Source organism: Bombina bombina, chromosome 1 (genome assembly GCF_027579735.1).
Source record: "Bombina bombina isolate aBomBom1 chromosome 1, aBomBom1.pri, whole genome shotgun sequence".
NCBI classification, from domain to species: Eukaryota; Metazoa; Chordata; class Amphibia; order Anura; family Bombinatoridae; genus Bombina; species Bombina bombina.
Window position 1 is genome coordinate 614,201,440 of NC_069499.1, and position 21,610 is coordinate 614,223,049.

General features: G+C 36.8%; 1 protein-coding gene across 3 annotated transcripts in view; it reads left to right on the forward strand.

The window, feature by feature from the left end:
* The first annotated feature begins 252 nt into the window (after positions 1 to 252).
* The window catches only part of HDAC8 (histone deacetylase 8), a 126,066-nt gene continuing 104,708 nt past the window's right edge, over positions 253 to 21,610 (forward strand). For 2 of the 3 annotated variants that reach the window (XR_008400140.1, XM_053699004.1), the window contains exons 1-4: positions 284 to 375; positions 470 to 522; positions 7,872 to 8,002; positions 19,446 to 19,587. Coding sequence is in view for 2 of the 3 variants with exons in the window: in XM_053699004.1 (XP_053554979.1) it covers positions 289 to 375; positions 470 to 522; positions 7,872 to 8,002; positions 19,446 to 19,587 (413 nt within the window). In the remaining variant the exon portion in view is untranslated. Of the gene's footprint in view, positions 376 to 469; positions 523 to 7,871; positions 8,003 to 19,445; positions 19,588 to 21,610 lie in introns of all 3 variants that reach the window. The other variant, XM_053699003.1, reaches the window with a different exon arrangement.

The following is a 21,610-nucleotide window of genomic DNA, read 5'->3' on the forward strand; positions in this document are numbered from 1 at the left end:
ATGGTAATCTTCATTGGAGAGGTTCTGTCTAAATTGTATGGTTTTCAAACAAATAAAGGCTCTAGATGTTACTGATAATAGATGCAACCTTAAAACCCCTAAATTTTCAGACTGTAAAAATGCATGCATAGTTCACAGACACGAAGACAGTCAGTTATACTTTAGATGGCCATTAGTTCTAGGAACGGGACTTCGGCTTCTTGTTTAAGGGGGATAGATTTCCAAGTGCACCTAGCCCGGCCTTTTTTTATTTTTTTATTATACATACCCGTTTCCGGTTTCTGCAGGATGGAGGACTCGTTACCCCCGGTTTATATTTACAGCGCAGACTATGTCCATTTGTGTGATACTGTGCTGAGCAAAGTTCCACGAAGGGTGAGGAAACAGATTAGAAATAAGCATCATTCCAAATAGAGTAAATAAAGAATATATCCTAATTCTACGATGCTGAATATTTTCTGTGTTTCAGGCCAGTATGGTACACTCTCTAATAGAAGCATATGGACTTCTCAGGGACATGAGGTGAGGACAACTATAAACTGTGTATATAGAAAACTGGACAATTAAATGCATTAAAATACACTGCTGACAGATGTGTTAAATCACCAGTGACATTAATAAATGGTAGCACACTTGTTTAAGCACTGCATTGAAATAAAAACCATTACTGAATCTGCATAAATCTGCTCTAATACAGCAATAAGTATTATAATTATCATACAATGAATGCTAGAGAAACAAGAAGAAAAAAACTACAAATGATGATCACACGGTTCGCTTGAGCACATACCAGTTTACTTGAAGTGCCATTCTACTGTCAGTAATCAGTCACTGGAGAGCTGTCTCATAAGACCTGATATTACAGAACACGGGTAAAATTAACTATATGGCTCCCAAAAAGGGTTGAGCACATTGCCCAAGAGTATAGTGCATTTTTTTCTGGTAGCCAAGGGGTTAAACAACTGATGGAATCTTTTAATTTATTTCTTGGAGGACAAGCAGGGGAGAAAGTGACTTTTAAGGTGCACATAAAGTAAGTAAATGGAGAGTTGCTCTTTCCCTAGTGCCGGGACCAGTTGAGTTTAATGGGTACCTTGGCTCTAGGACTGTTGTGCAACAACTTTGCACAAAAATACTGACATAGTAACACGTACAATCAGGCAATGTATGAAATTAATATTACTATCATGTCATATCCAGTGTCTTTAGCAATAGTGCTGCACCAAACAATGGTAATAATTCAGTCAAACAAGTTATTAAAAAAACATTTTTTGGAAGATTTTAAAATAAAACCTTTTGTAATTATGTAACAGAACCACAAGAATATAACTGCAGTTTATAGTCCTTATTAAAATCCCACAATTCTTGTCAATCCCATCCCCTCACAACTGCTCCCTCTCTCCTATACTTACCCCAATCCTCACGCACATTTTCAACCTCTCCCTCAGCAGTGCTATATTTCCCTCATCTCTTAAACATATAGTCATACCTATCCTTAAAGGGACACTGAACCCACATTTTTTCTTTTGTGATTCAGATAGCGCATGCAATTTTAAGCAACTTTCTAATTTACTACTATTATCAAATTTTCTTCATTCTCTTGGTATCTTTATTTGAAATGCAAGAATGTAAGTTTAGATGCCAGCCCATTTTTGGTGAAGAACCTGGGTTGTCCTTGCTGATTGGTTGTCAAATTCATCCACAAATAAAAAAACTGCTGTCCAGAGTCCTGAAACAAAAAAAAAGCTTAGATGCCTTCTTTTTCAAATAAAGATAGCAAGAGAACAAACAAAAAATAATAAATAGGAGTAAATTAGAAAGTTGCTTAAAATTGCATGCTCTTTCTGAATCACGGAAGAAACAATTTGGGTTCAGTGTCCCTTTAAATAACCTCTCAATCCAACCTCCCCATCCAACTACTGGCCTATTTCTCTATTGCCCCTTTCCTCAAAACTTCTGCAAAGCCATGTATATACACGATTATCACAGTTCCTCACATTAAAGTCCTTCCTTGATCCATTGCGATCTGGATTTCACCCCAACAGTCTACAGAGACAGCAATCGTGAAAGGAACAGTCTAGTCAAAATTAAACTTTCATGATTTAGTTATGTCATACAATATTGAACAACTTTCCAATTGACTTTTATCATCAAATTTGCTTTGTTCATTTGGTATTCTTTGTTTAAAGCCAAACCTAGGTAGTCTCATATGCTAATTTCTAAACTTTTAAAGACTGCCTCTTATCTCAGTGCATTTTGACAGTTGTTCACAGCTAGAGAGCGCTAGTTTGTGTGCCATAAAGATAACATTTTGCTCACTTACATGGAGTTATTTATGAGTCAGTTCTGATTGGCTAAAATGTAGGTCTGTCAAAGGAACTGAAATAGGCTTAGATATAAGGTAATTACAGTGGTAAAAAAAAGTGTATTTATATAACAGTGTTAGTTATGCAAAACTGGGGAATGGGTAATAAAGGAATAATCTATTTTTTTTTAAACAATAATTTTCATGTAGACTATCACTTTAAGGCTACTTACAGCAAAATCGAAAGACCACTTCTCTCTGTTAATTCTTCCCAATCTGTCTGCAGCCTTTGATACTGTTGACGACCCTCTCTTGCTCCAAACCCTCAAATCCTTCTGCATTAGTGACACTGCCCTCTTGTAGTTCCCCTCCTACCTGTCTAACCGTACCTTTTGTGTAGCCTTTTCTGGCACATACCTCTTCTTCCAAAATCTCTGCCCCCCCCCCCCCCCCACATCCTATAACTATTGCTAATTACATCATTACCCCATCCCAACACTGAATGCCAGATGTGTTGGTGTCACACTTGACTTAGATCTTTCTTTCACTCCTCATATCCGGTCTTTGGCCGATTCATGTTGTTTCCACCTTAAAAACATCTCCAAGATTTGACACTTGCTCACATAAGGCACAACTAAGATTTTAACCCACTGACTCATTTCCCGCCTTGACAATTGCAACTTCATCCTCTCTGGTCTCCATAGCTGCCGTCTATCTCCTTTACAATCCTTAAGGAATGCCTATGCCAGTCTGATCTTCCTTACACGCCACCCTTCATCTGCGGAACCTCCCTGCTAATCCCTTCACTTGCTTCCTCTAGCTTCCAGAATTAAACGCAAAATCCTGACTCTTACAGCAAATGCCTTCAATAACACTGCTCCCCTTTATATCGCAGACCTGGTCTCCAGATGTACTCCCTCACATCCCCTTTGCTCTGCTCAAGACCTTCTGCTCTCCTCTCTAGTTCCCTCCTCACATTCTCATCTAGAGGACTTCTCCAGAATGGCCCCTATTTTGTGGAACTCTCTGCAGCGTTCCACAAGACTTCTACGTTTTCAAAGTTTTAAGCACTCCTTAAACACTTTACTGTTCAGGGATGCATACAATGTATGCTAGCCTTTTCTTACCTCCGTTCCTTTCCTCCTTTTGTTATCACCTTGAACCCCCTTAGCATATAGGCTTACAAGCCCAACTGTTTTGTAGATAACCTTCATGAGAGCTGGTTTACAACAGTACAATTCTTGGCTGGGCCCTCTACCCATTTGTCTCATATAAATGCTGCCTTGCATATTATACTCAGTGTTCACCACAGAAAATATTGCCAGCCGGGTGGCATTATAAATTAGGCGAGTGGGGGCAGTGTAATACTTTCTAATTTGATAACATTTTCTGCTATCCAAAGTACAAATGAGTTGCTTCATTTAACATAATTGTATTTAATGATAATTTGAGTAATAAATATTGAAAAAACTTAATATAAGCTGATTTTAACCTATTTTTGCTAAAATTTTAGCTGGGTGGTCAGGAAAATCAGCCAGGTGGAGCACCCATTAAAAAGTGGCTAATACTTATGTTTGTAGCGCTGCGGAATCTGTTGGCGCCGCCCCATTTTAGGTTCAGCACCCTGATAGCGCTTGCTTTATTGGTGGCTACATTTAGCCACCAATAAGCAAGCATAACCCAGGTTCTGAACCAAAAATTGGCCGGCACCTAAGCTTTACACTACTGCTTTTTAAATAAAGATAGCAAGAGAACGAAGAAAAATTGATAATAGGAGTAAATTAGAAAGTTACTTAAAATTGCATGCTCTTTCTGAATCATTTAAAATTCATATATTTTTTTTGTATTCATTGTTATAGTATCAAGTTTCCTCATGTCAAATTTCTCTGATTTAATATCAGTATTCAATATCTATATTAGAATATTGTTTTTATTATTCTACAAAGAAAAACAAAGTACTAATGGCACTGCTGAAATTTGACAATTAGGGTAGCCTATTAATATCTGGGTTTATTGATAGGATATAATATCCACCAATTTATATTTTTGGCCCAGATTAGATATATTACAAGATAGCTGAGGTGCTGTGTACTGGTTTGAACATAAGAACAAAATCAATCCTAAGATTGAAAAAAATGTACACCTGTTTAGCACTCTTTCCCTAACTGATGGTGGCAATTGTTGGACAATGTATAGGTATACTAGAGAAGGAAGTGCGCTCAGATTTTTAAAATATAACCTTTATTGGGTAATTTAAAAACACAAACAAAATCTACACACATACAATTAAGTTAAAAATACAGGTTTAGGTCAATTGGTTTTATTCCAATAATCATGAATTTGGAAAGATAGTTGTAACATACACTGGGTGTGATTCAACTAGAATGATTCTCTGTTGAGAGTGTTTTGTAGAAGTCCAATAGGGAACTTGTACTCTTAACAATTATGTTCTGTTTATTGGAGCTTTGACCACTTTCTCGTGGACTTTGCTATATATTTTTATCTCTGATTCAAGGTGGAATCCCGGTTGTAATACTTTTAAGTATGAGGGCAAACAGTTATCTGGTTGATACTAAATATGGAATTGTATATGTCACTGCATAGGGATTCAAGGTGGAAGTTTTAGTTACTTGTAAGATGCATTATATCATATTGTATATTACACTATTCGTAAATTATATGCATCGATTTATTTGGACTCCCAATTTTGTTCCTAGTGTCTAATATATTGTTCCATATATCTGAGGCATTTGGAACTGCTATTGTAATAAATGCAGTACAGTGTCCCCCTTGGGGTAGGTAATGCTGACAGTCTATAAATGTATTGAAAGTAATGAACTTACATCTGCTACTATTGGATCTTCTATATATACATGCTGCAGGTCTATGTCTTTGGTTATTTAAAAAAATAAAATAAATATTAACTGGGCTATCAAGCGTGTTTGAGAGTATGCCACTAATATAAAGCTAGGCTAATCTGAGGACACTGTGTGTACTGCATTTATTACAATAGCAGTTCAAAATGCCTCAGATATATGGAACAATATATTAGACACTAGGAACAAAATTGGGAGTCCAAATAAATCGATGCATATAATTTACGAATAGTGTAATATACAATATGATATAATGCATCTTACAAGTAACTAAAACTTCCACCTTGAATCCCTATGCAGTGACATATACAATTCCATATTTAGTATCAACCAGATAACTGTTTGCCCTCATACTTAAAAGTATTACAACCGGGATTCCACCTTGAATCAGAGATAAAAATATATAGCAAAGTCCACGAGAAAGTGGTCAAAGCTCCAATAAACAGAACATAATTGTTAAGAGTACAAGTTCCCTATTGGACTTCTACAAAACACTCTCAACAGAGAATCATTCTAGTTGAATCACACCCAGTGTATGTTACAACTATCTTTCCAAATTCATGATTATTGGAATAAAACCAATTGACCTAAACCTGTATTTTTAACTTAATTGTATGTGTGTAGATTTTGTTTGTGTTTTTAAATTACCCAATAAAGGTTATATTTTAAAAATCTGAGCGCACTTCCTTCTCTAGTATACCTATACATTGTCCAACAATTGCCACCATCAGTTAGGGAAAGAGTGCTAAACAGGTGTACATTTTTTTCAATTTTAGGATTGATTTTGTTCTTATGTTTTTATTATTCTGCTTCATATCTAATTTTGGTTTTGCAATGTCAAATTATTACATTTCCATTTTCAGTATATTTGTAAAATATTAGTTTTCTTGTTAAGGTTTATATCAATTTTCCTTATTCAACATCAGAATGACAGTGGTGTTCATTGCCAAGGCAAATAATTCCACTCAGGGTATAACAAATCAATAGCCCTTGAATTTGTGAGCCCAGCTGTGCCCTGGTTATTTTAACGTCATAATGCTCTGGTCAGCTACATTTTAAGGGGCACATTTGCATCCTGTGCACCCCCGTGTCTTTACGTGAATTGTGTGCATCATTGTGGGGATTATAGATCCAATAGGCACACAGGAACTACAATCCTGTCATGCCACACTGTTTTGAAAACAGAATTCCAACTGAATCAGCATGCTTTGTGCACCCCAATTATGCTATCTGCTCTGTTTCTGGCAATCAAGGCATTAACCTCTGAGACTGCTTTTACTTAGATTGTGTGTGTGTACATACATAAACATTTTGTAGCTTGGCTTTTGAACAGATATTTCAAGCTCTGATATTTACTGTATTTGTCTGAGGCAACTACAGAAATGTATGCAGCTCATATTAATTATTAGTAATTTGGTGAAAAGAATGGAATTATCTGGTATTGAAGTGCATACATATAATTATCCTATGTGTACATTTTTTTTCCATTCATAACACCCAGAGATCAAATTAATGTAATACAGAAATATGATGGAAGGAGATAATAAACATTTTCTAATATTATTTCTAAAATACAACAGACACAAATGCTTAAATTGTGTTGAATGATAGCTGTCATTAAACATAATTACAAATGATGTCCCTCATCATGATGTACCCTATGAAGAGGGGAGGTGTGGTTTTTACTCGTGCACCTCTTCATAAGTATAATGGTGATGTAGAATGGCATTTTAATAGGCACTATGGCATCCTGTCTTTGTCAAGTGTATATCAAAAAGGCATCAACACTCACCTTATTACTCATAAAACATGTTTCATTGTAGTTTAAAAGATAGAAATAGAAAACGTTATGGGCATGTCATGCCCATATCATCTCAGCTGTATTTTTATCCTTTAAAGTTAAAGTCAACCCTAGCGTTTGTGAAACTTTAAGATTGACCATTGAAACAGATAAAGGGGATTTTCATTAAGTATAACATACTTCATGCAGAAAGCTCCTTTATTTGTTTCAAGCGATTGCTGCTCTTTGATGCTAAGGCAGCCCACGGCAGATCACTGTTTTGCTAAGAGGTGACGCTTTCACCTCTCAGCCAAAAGTCGTGCGGTAAATCCGACTTGGCGCCCTTGGGAGCCGGATTTACCACACGGCTATTGGCTAAGAGGTGAAAGCGTCACCTCTTAGCAAAACAGCGATCTGCCGTGGGCTGCCTTAGCAGCTCAGAGCGACTATCGCATGAAAGAAATAAAGGAGCTTTCTGCATAAAGTATGTTATACTTCATGAATGAAAATCCCCTTTATTTGTTTCAATAGTCAATTCTAGCGTTTCACAAATACTAGGGTTGACTTTCACTTTAATTGTTCAATAAAAGCTGCTGTCTTTTTTTTAAATAGACTGTGTAATTTTGAGAAGTTATTGTGAAGAATTAACATACCAGAGTGTAAAATTATTTTTTGTAAAGTGTCAGTTTTAAATGCTTTTATAACTTGTATTTTGTAATTTAATAGCAATTTGTATTCTTTTGCAATTTAATACATATATAAAATTAGGTTAATGTCACTTAGAAGTTGATAGTGTATTGTGTATTATTTAAAATTGGCACTATTTAAATAAGTATCCACAGCATTCTTTTCTGCCATACGTTATCTGCCCTTATATCTCATAAAGCTGATTTATTTTCTCTCTTTGCAGGGTGATAAAGCCAAAAGTTGCAACTATGGAAGAGATGGCAACATTTCACACTGATGCGTACCTTCAGCACCTCCGTAAGGTTAGTGACGAGGGGGACAACGATGAACCTGAGACCACTGAATATGGACTGGGTAAGTGTAAAGTACAAATAAAAGCACTCTTATTGGGATTGTAAGATTTGCTTGCTTTGTAAATCATACTGATTTTAACTTACCTGTAAAGAAAGCCCTCTGTGTTGAAAAAGAGAAAGTTCTCTGTGTTGAGAAAGAGAAAGCCCTCTGTGTTGAAAACTTGCAAATCACAAACCCTTGTTGTTCTTGTATATAAACCCATTAGTACTGATGTGCTAAGGGGGTATAGCCATTCAACTGAGTTAAGACTTCTCTGGAAAGCATTGTTTTAAAGATACAAGTGATGGTTTAATATTAACCCTTTTCAATGCTGTTATTTATCGCCCCTTAATGCAACATAAAAGGGAACAAAATACAAGTACTAATGAGTCATCCTATATAGATCCTCAATGAAGTATAGTCTATTTTTACACTCACCTACCTCATTAATTGAATATCCCCCAAACATTTACTCAGAGAAGCCAAGTCTATAAACCCTGGCACAAACCAATGTAACTGAGTCAGCAGGTGTCCTGGCAGCTTAAGGTACACAATACTATGGAAGAGAGAGTGATTTCTTCTTTAAAGTGAGAGGTCTCATTTTCCTAAATATATTGTGTGAGAGTGGCAAGAGAGGAGCTAGACTACTTTTTTTTGTTAAATATGCTTAAAGGGACAGTATACACTCATTTTCATATAACTGAATGTAATAGACACTACTATAAAGAATAAGATGCACAGATACTGATATAAAAATCCAGTATAAAAATGTTTAAAAACTTACTTCGAACCTCTTAGTTTAGCTCTGTTGAAAAGGTAGCCGGAAAGCCCACTGCAAGTGGGAAATAAGACACTCCCCCCCCCCCCCCTCCAGGAGCAAGCTGGAGAAGGTAGCTGACGGTATTCACATAAAACTTTGGGGCTTGGTTAGGAGTCTGAAAATCAGAGCAATGTTATTTAAAAATAAGCAAAACTATACATTTAAAAAAAAAAAAAACTTTATGGGCTATATAAATAGATCATCTACAAAACATTTATGCAAAGAAAAAATGAGTGTATAATGTCCCTTTAAGTATCTGACAAATTATAGCTGTTGCATGTTGTGCGTTGAATAGTAGTGCCAGCAGGCTGAAGTATGACATCAGGCAATATCAAATCAGGCAGTATATAAAATTAGTATATTTAATAAAGAGTAACAGATAAGTATATAAGTAAACAATAAAAACAATTAAAATTGTTGAGCAAATCCCATTGGGGGATACAAAACACACAAAAAAAAAAAAAATATATATATATATATATATATATATATATATATATATATATATAAAATCCCACAAAACTGTTCCAGTCAAAAGTCAGAAATGTTTTAGTAAGTGGATAATCCTCAAATTATAAGGTGTTGTGTAGAGGTGATGACCCAAAGGACGGTGAATATCCGTTTACATGTGATGTTAATACAAAAATAAAAAAATCAAAAAAATATATATAACGTGTGCACTTGAAAAAATGAGATAAAAAAAACTGAATTGGAATATCCTTATGATTGCTAAGTGCTAGGTGGAATATCCGCTGAGGATTACCTAACGAAAAAGAAAATACAAATTTTGCTGACATTGAAGAGTCATCTAGGGGTACAGGGCCTCTCATTTAAAAGAGGTAAATCCTCTCTTTTATATAAAGGGTGCTCTTTGTGTTTAGAGTGTGTACTGTCTTTAGGAGACATAGATATTATCCTTAATACATTGAGTACATTTGGTAAGTTATTGTCATCTTTATGGCAGTCACTTACCGATGAAAGAGGTATGAGATATCATTGGAAAAAAAGACACCATCTTTCCAAAATAGGGTTTAATGCCCATCTGTGTGTGTTTCATGGGGAGATATACAAGTCCTGAAAAAGTCTGCCTGTGCCTAATTAAAGACCTACCTGGTTCCTAGTGGTACTGTTGATCACTATGACACTACTTTCACTATGACAATTTCCTGTATTTAAGGGGAACGTAACTCCTCTAGTGTCCTGCAGTAACTCCCATGTACAATAATAACTCCCTGCTGTCACATGGTGTGGATAATGACCATTCCCCATGGTGATCACATACAACTTAGGAGGATAAGTAGCCTCATTTTCTGAAATAGGGACTCTCCCATTTTCAAATGAGCAGTCACTTGTCTCTAAGTGTTGCAGTTTGCGGAGATAGGGGTTGTATTGAGCCAAAGCACATCAAATCTAGAAAAAAGGACCACTAAATGCAGTATAATTGAATAATTGACACATTTAAATACAGTAGAGTTGAATAATTGACAAATGCACAATGCAAGAGCACTTACTACAACTGAATTTGAAATAAACAGTAAAATATATTTCCTGGCAATTTGGATTACATTTTTCATCCATCTATATCATTTGACAGTCATCAGTCAATCAAAAAATGCATTTACTTATAGTTGCAAAGCATACAGAATTTACACCTTTGTTACACACTGATGCTTAAAGTACATCCAAAAACAGAATTTCTTTAATTTAGGTGGCGAGAGTCCACGAGCTGTAACATATGGGATTTACAGTTGTGCTCATAAGTTTACATACCCTGGCAGAATTTATGATTTCTTGGCCATTTTTCAGAGAATATGAATGATAACACAAAAACTTTTCTTCCACTCATGGTTAGTGTTTGGCTGAAGCCATTTATTATCAATCAACTGTGTTTACTCTTTTTAAATCATAATGGCAACAGAAACTACCCAAATGATCAATAGTTTACATACCCCAGTTCTCAATACCGTGTATTGCCCCCTTTAACATCAATGACAGCAATAACAGCTTGAAGTCTTTTGGGGTATTTGTGGATGAGGCTCTTTATCATCTCAGATGGTAAAGTTGCCCATTCTTCCTGGCAAAAAGCCTCCAGTTCCTGTAAATTCTTGGGCTGTCTTGCATGAACTCTACGTTTGAAATCTCCCCAGAGTGGCTCAATGATATTGAGGTCAGGAGACTGAGATGGCCACTCCAGAACCTTCGCTTTATTCTGCTGTAGCCAATGACAGATCAACTTGGCCTTGTGTTTAGGATAATTGTCATGTTGGAATGTCCAAGTACGTCCCATGCGCAGATTCCGAGCTGATGAATGCAAATTTTCCTTCAGTATTTTTTGATAACATACTGCATTCATCTTGCCATCAATTCTGACCAAATTTCCTGTGCCTTTGTAGCTCACACATCCCCAAAATATCAGCAATCCACCTCCGTGTTTCACAGTAGGAATGGTGTACTTTTCATCATAGGCCTTGTTGACTCCTCTCCAAATGTAGCGTTTATGGTTATGGCCAAAACGCTCAATTTTGGTCTCATCACTCCAAATGACTTTGTGCCAGAAGGTTTGAGGCTTGTCTCTGTGCTGTTTGGCATATTGCAAGCGGGATACTTTGTGGCATTTGCGTAGTAATGGCTTTCTTTTGGCGACTCAACCATGCAGCCCATCTTTCTTCAAGTTCCTCCTTATTGTGCATCTTGAAACAGCCACACCACATGTTTTCAGAGAGTCCTGTATTTCACCTGAAGTTGTTTGTGGGTTTTTCTTTGCATCCCGAACAATTTTCCTGGCAGTTGTGGCTGAAATTTTAGTTGGTTTACCTGACCGTGGTTTGGTTTCAACAGAACCCCTCATTTTCCAGTTCTTGATTAGAGTTTGAACACTGCTGATTGGCATTATCAATTCATTGGATATCTTTTTATATCCCTTTCCTGTTTTATATAGTTCAACTACATTTTCCCGCAGATCCTTTGACAATTTTTTTGCTTTCCCCATGACTCAGAATCCAGAAACGTCAGCGCAGCACTGGATGAAAGATGCAAGGGTCTGTCAGGAGTCCTGAAACTCATTTACCTTTTATACACACACACTAATTACAAGCAAACAGATCACAGGTGAGGATGGTTACCTTAAATAGCCATTCAAACCCCTTTGTGTCAACTTGTGTGCATGTTATCAGGCCAAAATCACCAGGGTATGTAAACTTTTGATCAGGGTCATTTGAGTAGTTTCTGTTGTCATTATGATTTAAAAAGAGTAAATACAGTTTATTGATAAATGGCTTCAGCCAAACACTAACCATGAGTGAAAGAAAGTTTTTTGTGTTATCATTCATATTCTCTGAAAAATGGCCAAGAAATCATAATTCTGTCAAGGTATGTAAACTTATGAGCACAACTGTACATTCCTACCAGAAGGAGGCAAAGTTTACCAAACCTCAAAAGCCTATAAATACACCTCCCGCCTCACACATACCTCAGTTTTAAACTTTGTCTCCTTAGGAGGTGGTTTGAAGGATAATGATCAGCTTAATTTTTCAGTGAAAGAAGCTTCAGAGCATATTAAAGCCTGGTTCTCCTCAGAGTACAGTGATTGTCAGAGGGAAGTGAAGGGAGAACTGCCTCATGACACCATGTTTTCGCCTCCCGGGAAATCTTTTCATGGGCTCTCTGTAAATTCAGTCACAGGGATTCATCTGCTGCCTCCCTTTACAGATTGACATTATACTTTATTACCTCTGATATGTTTCAGTACTGGTTTGGCTGTCTGCTTGAAGTGGGCGAGTGTCTAAAAGGTAAGTATTAATTTTATTATTAAGGACACTCATAGCTATGGACTGGGCACTTATCACATAAGTTGTTACTATATACTATTTTATATATAGAGCCCAGGGACAGGATTTATTACCCATTATGTTTGCTTGTTTCTTTGTACAGATATACAGCACAAGAATATTAGAGCTTATATACACGGTTGTTATGGGATTTTTGAGTATGAGATTATAGATTTGGCACCTTACCTGATTCTATAGCTTTTTTCACACGTCGCACAATATATCAGTTTTTATGTGATGTCATTATTATGTGCACTTTAATTTCCTGCCAAAAAATTTGGTACCAAAATGTACCTTAAAAGACCCGCCCCCCTTTAACTGTGTGCCCTCAAACACATCAAGAGCTTCATATTAGCTAGATGTTTTTTGTTTGATACTCTACTTCTCATAGCAGTTAATACTTTATTGCATATTAAGATTTTTTAGATTTTTTTGCCAGCCCCATTCTGTCCCTGAAGTTACCATAGAAACTGAGCTGGCTGAACACCATTCTACCAAAGCTAAGTGTGCTTATTGTAAACAACTGAAGTAGCTTCTTCAGTTAATTTATGTGACTCATGTTTACAATTTTTATTGCATATCAATCAATCTAATGATGTTTCTATGTGTACACATGCATCAACTGTTTCTTTCATAGAGCAGTTAAAAAGTTTATTGCTACTGTCATTGAGAAGGCCCTGACTGCATTACTGCCTTCAAATAAATGTAAGAGGTCAGTTCTGGTATTACCTTCTAGATCTATCACAAAGTTTGGAAAACTTCTATTTCATGGTGCTCTTCTCATGATTACTCCTGGCATTCTTTTAGAATTGATAGGATTCTTCAAGGGACACTGAACCCAAAATTTGTCTTTTCTGATTTAGAAAGAGCATGCAATTTTAAGCAACTTTCTAATTTACTCCTATTATCGATTTTCCTTCGTTCTCTTGCTATCTTTTTTTTAAAAAGAAGGCATCTAAGCTAAGGAGCCAGCAAATTTTTGGTTCAGTACACTGGACAGCACTTGTTAATTGGTGGATTCATTTATCCACCAATTAGCAAGAACAACCCAGGTTGTTCACCAAAAATAGGCCCGCATCTAAACTTACATTCTTGCTTTTAAAAAAAAGATACCAAGAGAATGAAGAAAATTTGATAATAGGAGTAAATTAGAAAGTTGCTTAAAATTGCATGCTCTATCTGAATCACAAAAGAAAAAAAATTGGTTCAGTGTCCCTTTCAGGATGGTTTGGATAAGGGTTTGTCTGCCAGTACTTTGAAAGGACAAATCTCTGCTCTTTCTGTAATGTTCCAGAGAAAAATTGCTCATCTACCAGATATTCATTGTTTTGTTCAGGCTTTAATTAAAATTAAACCAGTTATTAAACTTATTTCTCCTCCCTGGAGTCTTAGCCTAGTGTTAAAGATCTTAAATGCTCCTCCTTTTGAACCTAAGCATGCTTTGGACGTTATACTACTTTCTTGGAAAGTATTATGTCTTTTAACTATCTCTTTTGCTAGAAGAGTTTATGAATTGTCTTTTCTCTCTTGTGAGTCTCCTTATCTGATTTTTCCATCAAGTTGAAGCTGTTTTGCGGACTTATTTCACATTTTTACCTAAGGTTGTTAACTCTCACAACATTAATAGGGAAATTTTTGTTCCTTCCTTGTTTCCTAATCCGAAGAATGCTACTGAAAAAGCTTTGCATTCTTTGGATATTGTTAGAATATTAAAATATGTTGATGCTACTAAAGATTTCAGACAGTTTTCAGACTGTTTGTTCTGTTTTCAGGTCCTAAGAAAGGCCAGCCAGAAGGCTGCTGCTATTTCTTTAGCCTCTTGGTTGAAATTTTTGATTCACAAAGCTGATTTGGAGGCGGGTCAGTCTCCACTTTAGAGAATTGCAGCTCACTCTACTAGATCGGTTGCCTCATCTTGGGCTTTCAAGTATGGGGCTTCAGTTGATCAGATTTGCAAAACAGCCATGTGGTCTTCTCTGCATACCTTTTCTAAATTTTACCATTTTGATGTTTTTGCCTTGTTAGAAGAAGCTTTTTTGTAGAAAGGTCCTTCAGACAGTTGACTCAGTTTGATAACTGTGCCTATATTTTAAGTTTAGTTATAAAAGATATTATATTGGGTTTGGATTTAATTTATCAACGAAAAAAAAAAATGTTTTTATTTTATACATCCCTTTTTAGTTACTCATGGACTTCCACAGCTTGGGTATTATACAGGGTGGATAAAAATCAATGATTTTTTAAAAAAAATCTGATTTTTTTTTATTTATATCGGATTTTTTGGATTTAAATCGGATTTGGGACAAGCACTGTCTCCAGCTCATTTTTTGGCAATATCCAGTATCGGGGTCAAAACTTAAGTGCTGAGGAAGAGGAGTTAGCTATGACATGGGTATCCAGCAATCATCCATCTGTAATGCCAACTATAATAAACTTCAAAGCAAAGGGGGAACCATTCAAGAAATATATGTTTGCTGAAGATATTTTAAAGAAAGTCACACCAGTGAACTGGTGGAAGTCACTTAAGCACTTGGATTTAGAGACTGTTCAAGTAATGATTTCACTTTTAAGAGCAGTAGCTTCTTCTGCAGGCGTTGAAAGAATATTCTCTTCCTTTGGACTCATTCATTCTAAATTGAGAAATCGTTTGGGACCCGATAAAGCAGGAAAGCATGTTTTTCTTTTCCAGATTATGAACAAAGAAGAAGCTGAAGATGACGAGTGAGCTACAGAGGACAGTATTTAAGTTTTTCATGTGTAGGCTGGGCTGACAGTCTAAGTTTCTTAAAAAATATATATATTTTGTTTAGCCAAATTAGTTAACAAACATGGATGTTTGTTTAAGCAAATAACATATGCTGTAATGTTATTGTTTCAGTAGAATAAATCTATTTAAATTGTTATTATTAAGGTAATGATTATTTTTCTCCTTCCTAAGTACAACAGAAAAGTTGTCCAAATATGAATTATATTGATTAACCTATTAAACTGGGGATAAAAAAACTAATATGAAAAGTTGTTGTTCTAAAAATCTTCATCTACTTGCATATTAAAGTTATACCAGCAAGAATTAGTCTTTATGTAGAAAACTATGATTTAAATAAAGCCTTACTGACTAGTGATTTAAATCGTGATTTAAATCAGTTTGATTTAAATCAAATCCACCCTGGTATTATATCCCATACGTAACAGCTTGTGGACTCTCGCCACCAATATGAAAGAAAACCTAATTTATGTAAGAACTTACCTGATAAATTAATTTATTTCATGGTGGAACAGTCGCCCTTTAGATTCAACAAAAATAGATTGGGTCCTATGGATAATAAGCATACCAGCATCAAAATGGTAACATTTAGAAAAGGTATGAAGGGAAGACCACTTGCAAATCTGTTTCAAGGAAGCCTCATTCTTGAAGACCCAAGAGGTAGATACAGATCTAGTAGAATGTTCAGTAACTCATTTTGGAAGCAGTTTTCCCACAACTTATTAAGCTTTACATATTGTCTGCTTTAGCCATGACGCTAAAGTCATCTCTGTAGCCTTTTTGCTCTTCCTGTTACCTGAAAAGTGGCAAACAAGCTAGAGGTTTTTCTAAAATCTTTAGTAGCCTGAAGATAAAATTTTAAGGCTTTAACAACATCCAAATTCTGTAGTAGGCACTCCTTAGAATTTGAAAGATTTGGGCACAAAGAAAGAATAATAATTTCCTGGTCAATGTTCTCAGAAGATACAACCTTTGGAAGAAAATCATATTTAGTTCTAAAAACCGCTTTATCCTGATGAAAAAACAAAAAATGGGGAATCAGAAGAAAGGGCTGAGAGTTCAAAAACTTGTCTAGCTGAAGAGATGGCTAGAAGAAAAAAACAAAACTTCCAAGACAACAATTTTAGGTCCAACTTATGCATAGGTTCAAAGGAAGGACCTTGCAAAATGGATAGAACCAGATTCAGATTCCAAGGTAGAGAAATAGGCCTAATAACAGAGTGAATTCTCACCAATACTTGGACAGAAGTTTGAATATCTGTCAACTTAGCCAACTTTTTATGAAACAAAACAGACTTGGATGAAATCTGACCCTTTAAAGAGCTAGCTGATACATTGATTCCAAGGTAGATAAATAGGCCTAATAACAGAGTGAATTCTCACCAAGGCTTGGGCAGAAGATTGAATATCAGTCAACTTAGACAACTTTTTATGAAACAAAACCGACTTGGCTGAAATCTGACCTTTTAAAGGGCTAGCTGATACATTTTCTGCAGACCATACTGGAGATATTTTTTTTTTTTTTTTTTTTTAAATCAGTTTTTATTCAGGGAGAGAGTGAACACATGGGCACAAACATTTATCCCACAGCAAGACATGTATCACATATATGGTATTCACATATAACATCATCATACTGGAGATATTGAAGAATTCTAAATTATTTCCCAGAAAAACCTCTAGAAGAACACCAAAGAAAATATGATTTCCAAACTTTATGGTAAATCTTCTGTGTGACCGATTTCCTGGCTTGCTCAAGAGCGGAGATCTGATAAACCTCCACTTTTGAGGACTAGGCGTTCAACCGCCATGCCTTCATATTCAGAGATCTGAGATCCTGATGATATAATGGACCATAAGAGGAAGAGTCTAAGGAGGATCCGCATACCAAGTTCTGCATGGCCATGCCGGAGCTATGAGAATTACTGAAGCCAACTCCTGTTTGATTCTTGCAATGACTCTTGGAAGAAGAACAAATGGAGGAAAAACATAGGCAAGTTGAAAGTTCCAAGGACAGGCTAGAGCATCAATCATTTGAGGTCTTGGATCTCTTGACCTTGCGCATTAAACTGTAAGTTTGCGGTTTAGCTTGGACGTCCTGATGAAGAGACCATTCTCCTGGAAGTACTAACTGACGCCTTAAGTACTCTGCTTCACAGTTGTTTACTCTCGGGAATGTGAATTGCCAATAGAGTGCAGTGGTTTTCTTCTGCCCAATAAAGAATGTGAGAAACTTCTTGCATGGCAAGGGGACTCCAAGTCCCTCCCTTATGATTGATTTTTGCGACAGCCATGATATTGTCTGACTAAAAATTTTTCCTGTCTGAGAAGGGGTCGAGAATGAAGAGTCAGAATGATCACATAAATGTTGATAGGTAACTTTGCCTCTTGAGACCACACTCCCTGTGCCCTCCGGAACTCCCAAACGGTGCCCCAACCTATCAGACTTGTGTCTGTAATGACCACAGTCCAGGTAGGCTGAAGAAAAGAGGCTCCAAGGGTAAAAAAAGGACTGTCCCTCCACCATGAGAGAGATTGTTTGACTGAACTGAGCTCTATTTGCTGCTCCAGATCAAAGCAATATTTTGACCACTGATGAAGCATGGACAACTGAAGGGGAAGAAGATGAAAATTAGCAAAAGTTACTGTGTCTGACGCTGCTACCATAAGACCCACTACTTCCATGCACTGTGCTACAGATGGGGAATGAGCCATCTGTAAAGAACAACAGGCCTTCTGTAGTTTGTCTTTGCGAGTCTATGTGAGAAAAAGTCTATTATAATTTCCAGAACCATTACCCTTGTAACTGTGGGGATAAATAATTCTTGGGAACATTGATGTTCCATCCATGATCCTGAAGGTAGGAAATTACCTTCTGGGTATGAGAGGATGCTAGAGAAAAGGATGGGGCTTGGATAAAGATGTCGTCCAAATTGGGAGCAATGGAAATTCCCTGTGTTCTGGTTATCGCCAACAGAGCCCATGAAACCTTTGTAAAGATGCAAGGGGCAGTGGCTAAACAAAAATGTAGAGCTACAAACTGATAATGCTTGTTGATAAATGCAAATCTTAGAAACTAGAAATGGTCTTTGTGAATTGGGATGTGTAGATAAGGATCTTTCAAATTTATAGTTGTCATAAATTGACCTTCTTGAACCAGGGGCAGGAGCGAATTGTCTCCATCTTGAATGAAGGAACTCTGACAAATTTGTTCAGGGTCTTTAGGTCTATAATGGTACAGATACAAGGTGCATAGGAGGGCGTAGCACCGGCTGGTTTACATGTTTCGGCTGCAAGCTGTAATCATAACCTGTTATGGGATATTATACTGTACTCTTTTTACGTGTAAACTACCAATAGCCCTTAAAAGATCCTTTTGTAGGATATTGCCCTAAGTTAAACAGCTCTTTTCCTTAAAAAAAATGACTAATTCCACTCTCTAACAGTAAAACCCTCACCCACCAAACCCCCCAAAATAAAATAAAAAACTATAAATAGTATAAATCAAGTCACTTCATGGGCATGTTCCATCTTTGTGCAATATAACTTTCACAACTTCAGCACAACCGATTTGTTAAAAGTAAAATGTTTTATTCATGCCAGTTTTCCGGACATATACAGCGGAACTACAACTACATTATCATACTTATTAGTTCTTAAGTTTGTCTGGGACTAAAAGGACTACATGAATTAAAGACCTTGAGTGCAGTCGAACGATAATGTACAAATATACTGACATCACATGTTTTTATGTAATATTTAGTGATTCATTTGTATAAATGTCACTCCGCTTTTGCTAGTATCTAATATGTAACCTTAATGTATGAGGCTGGTCAGTGTACATTCTCAGCGTGGTACCACACTTTTTTAGTATTGTATATGTTATTAACTGTTCTGGAAGACAATATATATTGGAACATACAGTATTTTAAATTGAGGATAATAAACTTACGTAAAGAATCTTTCTGTGTGCTTTTTCCCTCTCTTTCAAGGATAGTAATATATATAGAAAATATATTTAACGTATTTCTCTTATTGGCATTGCATTTTCAGGTTATGACTGTCCTATCACAGAAGGCATATATGACTATGCTGCTGCTGTAGGAGGGGCCACATTAACTGCAGCTGAAGAGCTCATGGAGGGCAAGGCCCGCATTGCAATCAACTGGCCGGGTGGTTGGCACCATGCTAAGAAGTAAGTATCTTAGGGTCAGGGTACATTTTTGTTTTTACCCGATACGTAATTCTTAGATGTAGGTAACACCGTACAAGTTTGTTAGTTGCAGCAAATAAAAAAGGAAAATAACTCTGTATTTAACACTCAAATCAATAATCATAAATAGTTAACCAAGACTAAGAAAAAAAGTAGCTGCTTTGTTGCCTCGGGACAACAGGTGTTTTTTTGTTTTTTTGGGACAGTATTGATAATGCAAAAAAACAAACAAAAAGAGTCATTTTAAAATTCAATTCACCCTGTACTATATTAAAAAAACAAATGATCAATACATTATTGTATGTTTTACTTTGTGAATTTAATGATGACTGCAACACACTCCAAAAAAGTTCAGCCGGGCAACTGTTTACCACTGTGTAACATCACCTTTTATTTTAATAACACTTATTAAGCATTTGGGCACTGAAGACACCAGTTGGTTAAAGGGACACTAAACCCAAATTTTTTCCTTTGTGATTCAGACAGAGCATGCAATTTTAAGCAACTTTCTAATTTACTCCTATTATCAAATTTTCTTCATTCTCTTGGTATCTTTATTTGAAATGCAAGTATGTAAGTTTAGATGCCGGCCCATTTTTAGTGAATAACCTGGGTTATTTTTGCTGATTGGTGGATAAATTCATCCTACAATAAAAAAGTGCTGTCCAGAGTACTGAACCAAAAAAAGAAGCTTAGATGCCTTCTTTTTCAAATAAAGATAGCAAGTGAACGAAGAAAAATTGATAATAGGAGTAAATTAGAAAGTTGCTTAAAAGTGCATGCTCTAGGTTCTGGTGGTTCCGGTGGAAGAGGAGCAAGTATGTGTTGCTGAGCTCCGCACTCCAGTCCCATAGCCCTTGGCGGTGGATTTCTCGCGCCTTACCTTAATTGAGTGGCTGTTCTTTGGATAGATTCTGACAGCATCTCTGGAACCTAAAGCAGTGGAACTCTACCCCACTGTTGGCAAATAAATTACCCAGAAAGACCTGTAACCTGGCTGAGCTGATATAATTACTGGAACAAGCGGTTCAAACAGCCTTTTCCCACCAGCTACTCCTTTACTCTCACGGAACCTGAGAGAAAGGGGGCAAGAGCGAAGTAAAGTTCACTCCACAACCTGAAGGTACTCTATCGCCCTGTACCCCAACGAAGATATATATAACCTACTTATCAGCTTTCTTCACCCCTGTCTACTGCTGCCGTACCTGCTGGAGCTAACCTCCGCAAGGATTTTACACCTCACCTGAAGGAGATGCCTGCGGCTTCCTCGAGACTGCCCGGGGCCTTCTTTGTTTCTTGGCGGCTGCCCCCACCGGTGCTGCGCGGGAGGAGGTGGATCCTGAGCTGGGCCTGGCAGAGGACCGGAGGATCGACTTCTGGAGCGCGCTCTCCCTGCTGAAGATGTCCGACTGAGCCCTTCTCCCTCCCCTCCCACTGATGTTGTGTGAGAGGAGGTGAGCTTGACTAGGGCTGAATACAAAGTTGAAGAGCGCGGAGGAGTGCAGTAAGAGGCTTGTCCCTGCTCCTCTGGAAGTAACTTGCAGCCAAACAAGAACTACCTCAGTGAAAACGTATCTACTACAAGCGGGCGGCACGAGAGGAGGCGAGTTCCATAGACACGGCTTTTTTTTTTTCTTTGAGCCGAAGAAAAGGTTTGGGACAGTTAAATCACTGAGGTTGTGGAAATCGTTATAAGCTGGTACAGGGTCATATTAAATTGGTACAGCGGAACATCTCATAAAAGAGCATAACAAAACGGGCGTTTGAATATGATCTAATAAACTTTGGGCTAATACAAAGAAAAATGCACTGGCACATAAGAAGTTAAAGAAGAAGAAAGAAAAAAAGAGAAAATATTTATTTTTTTTTATTTTTTTTATTTTTTTTTACCTTTTTTTTTTTTCCTCTCACTGCAACCACACGAGTAAAGGGAAACGTAGAGGGGAAGGAAGCAAACAAAAGAAACATTGTTTCTATATGTATCAGTGTTAAGGAGCTAAAAGAT